At 41.3% G+C, this 13,162-nt stretch overlaps 1 protein-coding gene across 1 annotated transcript; it reads right to left on the bottom strand.

Moving 5' to 3' along the window:
• Window positions 1-1,019: 1,019 nt before the first annotated feature.
• LOC121383213 (basic proline-rich protein-like) lies at window positions 1,020-10,430 on the bottom strand. Its single transcript, XM_041513135.1, has 4 exons — window positions 10,094-10,430; window positions 8,261-8,575; window positions 4,668-5,180; window positions 1,020-1,582 (listed from the first exon to the last, which is right to left on the bottom strand). Exons 1-4 carry the CDS (start codon window positions 10,428-10,430, stop codon window positions 1,020-1,022), a joined length of 1,728 nt encoding a protein of 575 aa, XP_041369069.1.
• Window positions 10,431-13,162: the final 2,732 nt, after the last annotated feature.

Genomic DNA, 13,162 nt, shown 5'->3' with positions numbered 1-13,162 from the left:
AATAAGTGGGATATGGTGGTCATGTAATATATCAACTCAAATGTATATATTTTCAGATAATAGTTTGTTGGATCAATAATTAGATCAACCATCTGTGACCGAGTGCCTTTAACTTGAGGTCAACATAAACACCGAGATCCTTTTCTAGTTTGTTGTCTGCAATTTTATCTGGAGTTCATCTTTGTGCATGTAATAACTGAAGCGTTTTTTTTTAGATGTCAAGATGCATAACTTTACATTTTTCATTATTATTATTAGTGAATTACCCACTAGTGTGTGATATGTGGCATACCACCGGTGGGCCACTGGTGGACGATTGGTGGCATACCACCGGTTTAATTTTTAATCCAGATACCGACTCCAAACCCTGAAGTGAGTGCTCCGCAATGATCAATGGGTAGGTGTAAACCACTTGCACCGACCAGTGATCCATAACTGGTTCAACAAAGGTCAACTCTACCTAATTTAGCATTTGCTTGTTTGGACCGTCCACATAATTCAATATTTGTTTACAAAATAATAATAAGTGGGATATGGTGGTCATGTAATATATCAAATCAAATGTATATATTTTCAGATAATAGTTTGTTGGATCAATAATTAGATCAACCATCTGTGACCGAGTGCCTTTAACTTGAGGTCAACATAAACACCGAAATCCTTTTCTAGTTTGTTGTCTGCCATTTTATCTGGAGTTCATCTTTGTGCATGTAATAACTGAAGCCTTTTCTAGTTTGTTTTTAGCTGCCAAGATGCATAAGCCTTTTTAGCTGCCAAGATGCATAACTTTACATTTTTCATTATTATTATTAGTGAATTACCCACTGGTGGGTGATATGTTGCATACCATTGATGGGCCATGGGCCACTGGTGGGTGATATGTGGCATACCACTGGTGGGCGATTGGTGACATACCACCGGTGGGCCACTAGAGGCCCGCCGGACAAAATTCTGTGGAGCCACCGAAGGTTGCCACTGGTGGGCCAGTGGTAAAGCCACCGGTGGGGCACAAACATATGCTATCTGGGTTGGGGAGTCCGGGGACCTGGCGGTTTGTGAATCCGAGGACCTGGTGGCTTGTGAATCTGAGGACCTAGCGGCTTGTGAATCCGAGGACCTGGTGGCTTGTGAATCCGAGGACCTGGTGGCTTGGGAATCCGAGGACCTGGTGGCTTGGGAATCCGAGGACCTAGCGGCTTGGGAATCCGAGGACCTAGGGGCTTGGGAGTCCGGGGACCTGGCGGCTTGGGAATCCGAGGACCTGGCGGCTTGGGAGTCCGGGGACCTGGAGGCTTGGGAATCCAAGGACCTAGCGGCTTAGGAATCCAAGGACCTAGCGGCTTGGGAATCCAAGGACCTGGAGGCTTGGGAATCCTGAAATCTTCTACAAGAGAAATGTCCTCTGGCCCTAATACTGTAGGGGGGTGTCTATCTCTTTGATCCCCGTTGTAAAGGGGTGGCAGGGTTTCTGTTCCCTTTATTGGAGGTCGTGGACAATGGCGAAAGCACACATTGTCACACGAATATTCACCGCATTCATCTGTCCGTCTGCTTTGTTGGTCGATACGGGGTAGACTGCCCGCTTTAGGTAAGTCGAGATTGTTAGACCATATCCGGTTTCAGTAAGAATTTGTTACATTCCCATATTATTATATTTTTTTTTAGCGAAACCACATTTTTTCTCTTCACACCATTTGCTCCAGATGACTTGCTATGAGGCATATTGTGATATTTGTGGCATAGTCATTGAAATCTGAATATGCAGATGGGATGCATGGTTTCATCTCCAGCTTTTAAAGGGACTGTCCCGAAACTGTTGCTGTTGTAAGATGCTTTTGAGTAATTGACCTCTTTTATCAAATTAAATCACTTATTAAACACACTATCTTATACACACTATCTTATTTAGAATATCAATGCCAGTATATACAATGTATTGAACATTTTGTGATTGTCCTAATGTTTGTACTACAGTAGCTCAAGAAACAAAGAGGAAATAAATTGAAGATTGAGCTGCTAGAAACATTTGGATGACGAGAAACCTGTTGCTTACATAAACACTAACAGTCTAAAATGAGAACATGTATTTAATGTTTAATTTTAGTCAAGGGCATGAAACTCGGAACAGTCCTTTTAAATTTAGCTCCCAGTCTCGGCCATGACTTTGGAGTTTTAAAAACCTGGGCACTACTTTATAACATCATTAGTGTAACATCATTGCCATTACAGGCTTCCAGTTATTAATTTTCACAATGCAATATAAGGTCCTCTTATTTATTTTTTCTGAATTTATGGATATGTTTCTGTTTTTTGGTAATATCTGATCTTGTTGAATGCTCAAAACTAGAAGGTTGAAAGGATATGGCACCCTTTCAGTCTAGGCCTAGTGACTTTGCTCTACATACTAATTATTTCTTTAGTTCATTATCTGCAGGTAATGGTGCTTTCGAGTTAGCTTGCATGCAGTTGCTCCAGTGAAGCCTGATGAATGTTCAGTTTAGCTTGCTATCTGCTGGATACCTTATATTGCCGTGTATTAGCCGACTTTTGAAGTCTAGAAATACTTTCCAAAAGTAGAGAGTCAGTTTATACATGGAGGCAACAAATTGGTGCATAAAATTCCGATCGAAAATACTCCCGACCACGACTTATAAATTTTGATCAGACCCGTAAAGCCTTTCACAAGAACCTATACATGTTTAAAACAAGAAATGATCAGTATGTAGCTCAATGCATAGTTAACCATCACACAAGGTAACACAACACAATGTAGTCAGTTGATCATAAAACTGAATTTCCCTCTGGTTACCTACTTTTAGTTTATAACATGGTCATTAACTGTTTTAAAATGTTTTATTAGTGTACTTGCACCTTGGCATTTGGATTAATGTTTTATTAGTATACATTCAGTCTACAAATTTGATATGTAGCGTGTGAATTATGTAGTGGCTGAATTTGGTTCAAAGTGTAACTGTACAGAGTTCCACAGTGACTGTGCCTACTGGCCCAAAGTGGATTTAGGACTGTAGGGCCATTATATTTTAAATTTTAGTGGCCTGATTTTTTTTCTTCTAAAAAAAACAACAACTGCTAAATTGGGTGGGTGGGTGTTTGTGCAAATATCTTATATTTTCCACATTTCTCATCATGTCTAAATTCTATGAAGTCAGGCTGAAGCTGTTAGGGTTACCTCTGATATACTGGTGCATGGTGTCTAAGGAAGTAGGATTCAGTCCTCATTTGCAGGTTGTGCTTTGCTTACCATAACAAGTATTCTATTAAATGTGCACACCTGCAGTATCATAATGATTTGACATATTTCTACCAATTCAGTTAGCACACAGCTACTAAATCCAGCTATATTATCCAGTTGATCTACCAAGAGAAAACTAATTTAAAAAATAGTGTCCATACCCACATTCAATCACATATACACACACACGCACGCACGCACGCACGCACACACACTGCCATTGCTGCTGTTTTTGATGGTGTCACTGGGTCAGCAATGCCTTGTTGTGGGGTTTTTTCAGTCAACACCTCTGTCATTTCAGAGTTAAAATTTGACCTTATAACTTGTATTATTCAATAGCATAAAAGGAATACTGCATTGTGTTGCTTTTTAAAAGTCTTACACCAAAGAACCAAATTCAACCACTGCATTATCTGAATAAAAAGTGGTGGATCAGGATGGCTATATAAGGGGTGTCGGGAGGCCATCTTAAAACAAAATAAGTGCCTATTTTATTCCTATGATATACACATTGTCTTATTTTCCTGTATTATTATCTTTTCAATGGTTTTCTATTTCCATATTTAGTTTTTTGTGATGGCTCACTCACTTGACCCCTGCAATATTCTCTATTTTGGGACATTTACTTTTATACAAAATTCCTATTTTGTGGGCAAAATTCCTGTTTTAACCCTATTTTCAGGCAACAAAAATTCCTATTTTCCTCTCTTTTTTTTTACCCACCGCCTCACTTGATGGCCTGGTAATGGTATAAAGATGTAAAGGCCTACTAGTAACTAAAGTAGTGTCGAAAATAGAATAAAAATGATTTTCGCCAGTTATGTCTTTCATATTAAACTGACAAGTAAATACCTATTTAATGATACTCTACCTAATTTAGCATTTGCTTGTTTGGACCGTCCACATAATTCAATATTTGTTTACAAAATAATAATAAGTGGGATATGGTGGTCATGTAATATATCAAATCAAATGTATATATTTTCAGATAATAGTTTGTTGGATCAATAATTAGATCAACCATCTGTGACCGAGTGCCTTTAACTTGAGGTCAACATAAACACCGAAATCCTTTTCTAGTTTGTTGTCTGCCATTTTATCTGGAGTTCATCTTTGTGCATGTAATAACTGAAGCCTTTATTTTAGCTGCCAAGATGCATAACTTTACATTTTTCATTATTATTATTAGTGAATTACCCACTGGTGGGTGATATGTTGCATACCATTGATGGGCCACTGGTGGGTGATATGTGGCATACCACTGGTGGGCGATTGGTGACATACCACCGGTGGGCCACTAGAGGCCCGCCGGACAAAATTCTGTGGAGCCACCGAAGGTTGCCACTGGTGGGCCAGTGGTAAAGCCACCGGTGGGGCACAAACATATGCTATCTGGGTTGGGGAGTCCGGGGACCTGGCGGTTTGTGAATCCGAGGACCTGGTGGCTTGTGAATCTGAGGACCTAGCGGCTTGTGAATCCGAGGACCTGGTGGCTTGTGAATCCGAGGACCTGGTGGCTTGGGAATCCGAGGACCTAGCGGCTTGGGAATCCGAGGACCTAGGGGCTTGGGAGTCCGGGGACCTGGCGGCTTGGGAATCCGAGGACCTGGCGGCTTGGGAGTCCGGGGACCTGGAGGCTTGGGAATCCAAGGACCTAGCGGCTTAGGAATCCAAGGACCTAGCGGCTTGGGAATCCAAGGACCTGGAGGCTTGGGAATCCTGAAATCTTCTACAAGAGAAATGTCCTCTGGCCCTAATACTGTAGGGGGGTGTCTATCTCTTTGATCCCCGTTGTAAAGGGGTGGCAGGGTTTCTGTTCCCTTTATTGGAGGTCGTGGACAATGGCGAAAGCACACATTGTCACACGAATATTCACCGCATTCATCTGTCCGTCTGCTTTGTTGGTCGATACGGGGTAGACTGCCCGCTTTAGGTAAGTCGAGATTGTTAGACCATATCCGGTTTCAGTAAGAATTTGTTACATTCCCATATTATTAATTTTTTTTTAGCGAAACCACATTTTTTCTCTTCACACCATTTGCTCCAGATGACTTGCTATGAGGCATATTGTGATATTTGTGGCATAGTCATTGAAATCTGAATATGCAGATGGGATGCATGGTTTCATCTCCAGCTTTTAAAGGGACTGTCCCGAAACTGTTGCTGTTGTAAGATGCTTTTGAGTAATTGACCTCTTTTATCAAATTAAATCACTTATTAAACACACTATCTTATACACACTATCTTATTTAGAATATCAATGCCAGTATATACAATGTATTGAACATTTTGTGATTGTCCTAATGTTTGTACTACAGTAGCTCAAGAAACAAAGAGGAAATAAATTGAAGATTGAGCTGCTAGAAACATTTGGATGACGAGAAACCTGTTGCTTACATAAACACTAACAGTCTAAAATGAGAACATGTATTTAATGTTTAATTTTAGTCAAGGGCATGAAACTCGGAACAGTCCTTTTAAATTTAGCTCCCAGTCTCGGCCATGACTTTGGAGTTTTAAAAACCTGGGCACTACTTTATAACATCATTAGTGTAACATCATTGCCATTACAGGCTTCCAGTTATTAATTTTCACAATGCAATATAAGGTCCTCTTATTTATTTTTTCTGAATTTATGGATATGTTTCTGTTTTTTGGTAATATCTGATCTTGTTGAATGCTCAAAACTAGAAGGTTGAAAGGATATGGCACCCTTTCAGTCTAGGCCTAGTGACTTTGCTCTACATACTAATTATTTCTTTAGTTCATTATCTGCAGGTAATGGTGCTTTCGAGTTAGCTTGCATGCAGTTGCTCCAGTGAAGCCTGATGAATGTTCAGTTTAGCTTGCTATCTGCTGGATACCTTATATTGCCGTGTATTAGCCGACTTTTGAAGTCTAGAAATACTTTCCAAAAGTAGAGAGTCAGTTTATACATGGAGGCAACAAATTGGTGCATAAAATTCCGATCGAAAATACTCCCGACCACGACTTATAAATTTTGATCAGACCCGTAAAGCCTTTCACAAGAACCTATACATGTTTAAAACAAGAAATGATCAGTATGTAGCTCAATGCATAGTTAACCATCACACAAGGTAACACAACACAATGTAGCCAGTTGATCATAAAACTGAATTTCCCTCTGGTTACCTACTTTCAGTTTATAACTTGGTCATTAACTGTTTTAAAATGTTTTATTAGTGTACTTGCACCTTGGCATTTGGATTAATGTTTTATTAGTATACATTCAGTCTACAAATTTGATATGTAGCGTGTGAATTATGTAGTGGCTGAATTTGGTTCAAAGTGTAACTGTACAGAGTTCCACAGTGACTGTGCCTACTGGCCCAAAGTGGATTTAGGACTGTAGGGCCATTATATTTTAAATTTTAGTGGCCTGATTTTTTTTCTTCTAAAAAAAACAACAACTGCTAAATTGGGTGGGTGGGTGTTTGTGCAAATATCTTATATTTTCCACATTTCTCATCATGTCTAAATTCTATGAAGTCCGGCTGAAGCTGTTAGGGTTACCTCTGATATACTGGTGCATGGTGTCTAAGGAAGTAGGATTCAGTCCTCATTTGCAGGTTGTGCTTTGCTTACCATAACAAGTATTCTATTAAATGTGCACACCTGCAGTATCATAATGATTTGACATATTTCTACCAATTCAGTTAGCACACAGCTACTAAATCCAGCTATATTATCCAGTTGATCTACCAAGAGAAACTAATTTAAAAAATAGTGTCCATACCCACATTCAATCACATATACACACACACACACGCACGCACGCACGCACACACACTGCCATTGCTGCTGTTTTTGATGGTGTCACTGGGTCAGCAATGCCTTGTGGGGGTTTTTCAGTCAACACCCCTGTCATTTCAGAGTTAAAATTTGACCTTATAACTTGTATTATTCAATAGCATAAAAGGAATACTGCATTGTGTTGCTTTTTAAAAGTCTTATACCAAAGAACCAAATTCAACCACTGCATTGTCTGAATAAAAAGTGGTGGATCAGGATGGCTATATAAGGGGTGTCGGGAGGCCATCTTAAAACAAAATAAGTGCCTATTTTATTCCTATGATATACACATTGTCTTATTTTCCTGTATTATTATCTTTTCAATGGTTTTCTATTTCCATATTTAGTTTTTTGTGATGGCTCACTCACTTGACCCCTGCAATATTCTCTATTTTGGGACATTTACTTTTATACAAAATTCCTATTTTGTGGGCAAAATTCCTGTTTTAACCCTATTTTCAGGCAACAAAAATTCCTATTTTCCTCTCTTTTTTTTTACCCACCGCCTCACTTGATGGCCTGGTAATGGTATAAAGATGTAAAGGCCTACTAGTAACTAAAGTAGTGTCGAAAATAGAATAAAAATGATTTTCGCCAGTTATGTCTTTCATATTAAACTGACAAGTAAATACCTATTTAATGATACTCTACCTAATTTAGCATTTGCTTGTTTGGACCGTCCACATAATTCAATATTTGTTTACAAAATAATAATAAGTGGGATATGGTGGTCATGTAATATATCAAATCAAATGTATATATTTTCAGATAATAGTTTGTTGGATCAATAATTAGATCAACCATCTGTGACCGAGTGCCTTTAACTTGAGGTCAACATAAACACCGAAATCCTTTTCTAGTTTGTTGTCTGCCATTTTATCTGGAGTTCATCTTTGTGCATGTAATAACTGAAGCCTTTATTTTAGCTGCCAAGATGCATAACTTTACATTTTTCATTATTATTATTAGTGAATTACCCACTGGTGGGTGATATGTTGCATACCATTGATGGGCCACTGGTGGGTGATATGTGGCATACCACTGGTGGGCGATTGGTGACATACCACCGGTGGGCCACTAGAGGCCCGCCGGACAAAATTCTGTGGAGCCACCGAAGGTTGCCACTGGTGGGCCAGTGGTAAAGCCACCGGTGGGGCACAAACATATGCTATCTGGGTTGGGGAGTCCGGGGACCTGGCGGTTTGTGAATCCGAGGACCTGGTGGCTTGTGAATCTGAGGACCTAGCGGCTTGTGAATCCGAGGACCTGGTGGCTTGTGAATCCGAGGACCTGGTGGCTTGGGAATCCGAGGACCTAGCGGCTTGGGAATCCGAGGACCTAGGGGCTTGGGAGTCCGGGGACCTGGCGGCTTGGGAATCCGAGGACCTGGCGGCTTGGGAGTCCGGGGACCTGGAGGCTTGGGAATCCAAGGACCTAGCGGCTTAGGAATCCAAGGACCTAGCGGCTTGGGAATCCAAGGACCTGGAGGCTTGGGAATCCTGAAATCTTCTACAAGAGAAATGTCCTCTGGCCCTAATACTGTAGGGGGGTGTCTATCTCTTTGATCCCCGTTGTAAAGGGGTGGCAGGGTTTCTGTTCCCTTTATTGGAGGTCGTGGACAATGGCGAAAGCACACATTGTCACACGAATATTCACCGCATTCATCTGTCCGTCTGCTTTGTTGGTCGACACCATAGCAACGCGTTTAGTATTGTAACAGGATGACTGGGTTCTTTTCCTGGATGATTTCTTGTAATTAATAAATAAATGACCGAACAAACACAATTTGAAAGGTAACAAAAACGATAGATATTTATTTACAAATGACAACTAAAGAAGGCTTGTTATACATGATACACAACATAGATGAATAAATAATAAAATTGTATGTTTATTTCCCAAATATTGCTAGTCACTTAAACCCCGAACTGTCTCGAAGTTAATCCGACTTTAAAAACAAAATATAACCCAAAAATAGAAAACTGGGAAGAGCCCCAAGTGTTCTGAGACACTTCTTTTAATAGATCGTGTAGGGGTGCCGACTAATGGGACCCGGCGGAGCCGACCGTCGGGACCCCAACGTTACGCATGTCAAGTAGGCCTATGACGTACACAGCTAAGTTGGAGACCGCCAATAAATATGTAATACATTGTTGGTTGATAGGCTTCCCCCAAACATCTGAGCTATAAATACCCTTTGTTATTATTATTTACAAATTGGAGGTGATTAATTTCAAGCTCCCCTATGACACTCCCCCCTTCTTAAAATTCAACGATATAAATCGTTTATATAAGTTTAGTATATGGAACTTAAGTACGTTACGTTTTAAGATTCCCAAAGTACGAGTAAATATGGGCGCCAAGTAATCTAGGTATAATATACACCCGCATATTATTTAAGTATGACAATGTTTATATTCAGGCTGGAATATATAAAGTTCATAAATGTCCAGAGGCATGTGGTGGTAAAGTCAGTCAGGAATATCCAGAGTTCCAGATTTATTATTCTAATATTAAAATATATCCAGTTAGAATTAAGACACATCCATTTGGAATTAACATCACGTTAAAGCACATCCATTTGGAATTAATATCACGTTAAAGCACATCCATTTGGAATTAACACAGATTAAAGGTGCACTGAATCCAAGAACACAAGATGGTGAACACTTTCATCAATGACGAAATAACCTGTAATAATTAATGACATACATATGCAAAAATAATTTTCTTTTATCACCGTTCAAACAACACAACACCGTGACCTTTTTCGTCAAGTGAGAGACAACTAGACGTCTCTGGAAGTTACCACCACATCCTCTGGGAATAGGCATGTAAAGTGAGCCCGTTTTCCTTGTAATTCTCTCTTTTCTCTCTCAGCTGGTGGACCCTCGCTCTCTCCTCCTGGATGACCTGCCCCAGAAGTTTTTTCAGATCTTCGACAGTATTTGGCAGCGTGTCAACAGAAAATGCTGGCACGGTGCCTGCTGAGACTGGCAGGTTTGCCTGCACTCCCAGTTGACTGACCTCCACCGGTGGTATCTGGGAGGGTGCGGCCTTGGCGGTTGGTATTCCACACCGCTGGAGCACCTCCAGGAGAGGAGAGATGGGGCGACGCTGTCCCGACAGTTGTTGATGTCGCCATTACCGTTACTGATGCTGTCTCAGTTGTCATCGTCGTTGCCGATGTGGTCGAAGGTCCATCCGCTGCAGGGGCTCCTAAACCTGGATATGAGAATGGAGCCGGGTTCACGTAGCTCTTGTTTGGCCTGGTGACTTTAGCCTTGATGACCTGGTCCAAAGCTTCGCTGAAATCCCTCCCCACGGCGAAGATGCCGTGTGGTACGGCAAATATGGCACACATATTCTCGCATGGACTTCGGCCCAGTGGACGATGTACTTCTTCTTCTTGAAGAAAAGGGCCTTGGAAGTACATCGGTCCACTGGGCAGGCGGTGCCTCCGGCGACCTATTCCGCAGGCTGTTTTACAGACGACCTATTCCGCAGGCTGTTTTACGGACGACCCATCGCCGTCCGGCTCCGGGTCTCGGAACAGCAGGTTGAGTTCTTCCTATGCAACAAGCACGTCCAGAATATCCATATCCATTCTTGTAATCCCCCCCCCCCCCCAAAAAAAAATATATATATATATATATTTTATCTAATTACTCTATTTAATTGGAGATATATCCCCTCTTTAAAACTAGGGCGAAAACCTAACGGGGGGGTGGGGGGGGGGGGGAGTGTCATAACGCGCTTAGTACGTAAGGTGAGGGAGTTTGCACATCTTCGGATACTTTCTTCATTGTAATCGGTGTCGAAGTCTCGTCCAGCTTCCTCCTTCATGTCTACATCGACTTCCTCCCCCATGTCTGGTTCTTTCGGTCCCCTATCGATCACATCTGTCTCCAACCAGTTTCGTGGGAGATCAGAACATGTACAACGCTTACGGTGATCTACATGGATTGTTCTCGGTCTACTACGTTGTTTTTCCTGTATGACGTACGTAATATCCGAAAGCCTTTTTATCCCAGTTTTTGTTTAGCATCTGGGGGATACCAATACCACACCCATTCTCCCACTTTATAGGACCTTTCCTTTAGCTTTAAATCATAATGTCGTTTTTGGCGTGGAGCCCTTTTTGATAGGTTGCCCCTAACAAATTCGTGGACCTCCTCCAAAGCATCTTGAACCCATTCCACATATTCAATGGGGCAGGGCGGGTCTGGTTCTTTAGGTTTTTTATTCCACTAAACAATCGATAGAAAGGGAGATTTCTCTACCAAGCATTAGTTTATTTGGTGAACATTTAGTGCTCGTGAGTCGAGGCCCTATATGCCATCATCACATAAGGTAGATGTTCATCCCAATCCCAAGTATGTCAATAGCCATCTTTTCCAGGGGTGACCCAACCTCTACTTGATGCAATGGTGCTTTCCCTAGCCCAGAATCAGCTTTCTTTCGGGGACAAACACTACACTCTTTACACCACTGACTAACATCTTCTGACATACCAGGCCAATAAAACCTCTGTTTATCTTATCTAGAGTTTTGTCCCTTCCTAAATGTCCAGAACAGCGTTCGTCATGCAACTGTTTCATTATTGTCTCAAATGTCAAGTTCCTCCCACATGCTCCACAATGTTTTGACATGAGCCATATCTGATTCTGATTTTAATCTAAGAATAACCCCAATACACGGATCTTCCGACTGCATGTGACTAATCTCATTTATCGTCCAACCCTCCACCCAGTTAGACTCAGGGCTCCCGCTAGATTCATCGATACGAGAATCGGCTTCCCACTCCTGAATTGTTTTTGAATGGCTAGACTTATGTTTATTCCTAGTAGCACCTACAGTCTCCCCCTATTTCCATGTACAATCAAAACAACTATGCAACTGACATTTTCCTTTTGGTGGGATCCTGGACAACCCGTCAGCGTCCCCATGTGCGCTACCTCTACGATGCTGGATTTTAAAATCATAGGTATTTAACACAGTAAGCCATCTGGCCACCATACCCTCGGGCTCCTTAAAATTTCTAATCCAATTAAGTGAAAAATGGTCTGTCCTAAGCAGGAATGGTCTCACCCAAAGATAATGTCAGAAATGCTTTGCAAATGTGACAACTGCCAATAATTCTCGATAGGTAGTGCAGTACTGGCGCTGCGACCTAGACAAAGTTTTACTAGCGTATCCTATCGCATATTCTTTTCCATCTTTCACTTGCGACAATACGGCTCCTGTCCCATATAAACTAGGATCTGTATCCAAAACAAAACTACCCTCCCTCTCAGGGTAGGCCAGGACTGGGGACCCCGTGAGTAGCTCCTTCAGCGTCTCGAAGGCTTTCTCACACCCATCTGTCCACACAAACTTGGTTTTCTTATGAGTCAAGGAAGTAGGTGAAAAGGCAAAATCAGGAATAAAGCGCCGATAATAAGAAGCTAAACTTCCGAAGCATTCTGTGGGCGCTGCCATTCCTTAACTGCGGCAACTTTACCCGGGTCACACTTTGCCCCATCAGCTGACACCACATGACCTAAATAAGACACCTCTTTTTGGAACAATGTACACTTGGACGTTTTTAGTCGTAAGTTCGCACCTCTCAATTTACTTAGGACCAACCTAAGGTTATCTAACGCCGAACTAAAGCTATTTCCATACACTTATCACATCATCTATATACACTAAACACTTCTCCCAGTGTAAACCTCTTAAAACTAGATCCATTAATCTTTCAAAAGTTGCAGGGGCATTAGACAGACCAAAGCTCATCACACGAAACTGAAACAGTCCTTTGTGTGTAGCAAAAGCTGTCTTCTTTATCTTCCTCTGCCATAGAAACTTGAAAATACCCACTAGCTAGATCTAAAGTACTAAACCATTTAGCACCAACAAGAGCATCGAGCGAATCGTCGATTCTAGGAAGAGGATAAGCATCCTTATGAGTTACATCATTTAACCGGCGATAGTCTACACAAAATCTGACGCTACCATCCTTTTTCTTAACTAAACATACAGGAGCTGACCAAGGACTAAAACTGGGTTCAGTAATACCTTCCTTTAGTATTTTGTCTATCTCTTTTTCAACAA

The sequence above is a fragment of the Gigantopelta aegis genome, chromosome 1 (assembly GCF_016097555.1).
Source record: "Gigantopelta aegis isolate Gae_Host chromosome 1, Gae_host_genome, whole genome shotgun sequence".
Taxonomy (NCBI): domain Eukaryota; kingdom Metazoa; phylum Mollusca; class Gastropoda; order Neomphalida; family Peltospiridae; genus Gigantopelta; species Gigantopelta aegis.
This window is presented reverse-complemented; position numbering and strand designations above follow the sequence as displayed.

Coding starts and splice junctions, on each gene's coding strand:
- LOC121383213 (XM_041513135.1), bottom strand. CDS start 10,430: ATGTGTGCCATATTTGCCGTACCACACGGCATCTTCGCCGTGGGGAGG. Junction 8,576..10,093: donor CCCAGATACCACCGGTGGAG/GTCAGTCAACTG, acceptor TTTCTCTTGTAG/AAGATTTCAGGATTCCCAAG. Junction 5,181..8,260: donor TCGGATTCACAAACCGCCAG/GTCCCCGGACTC, acceptor ACTTACCTAAAG/CGGGCAGTCTACCCCGTATC.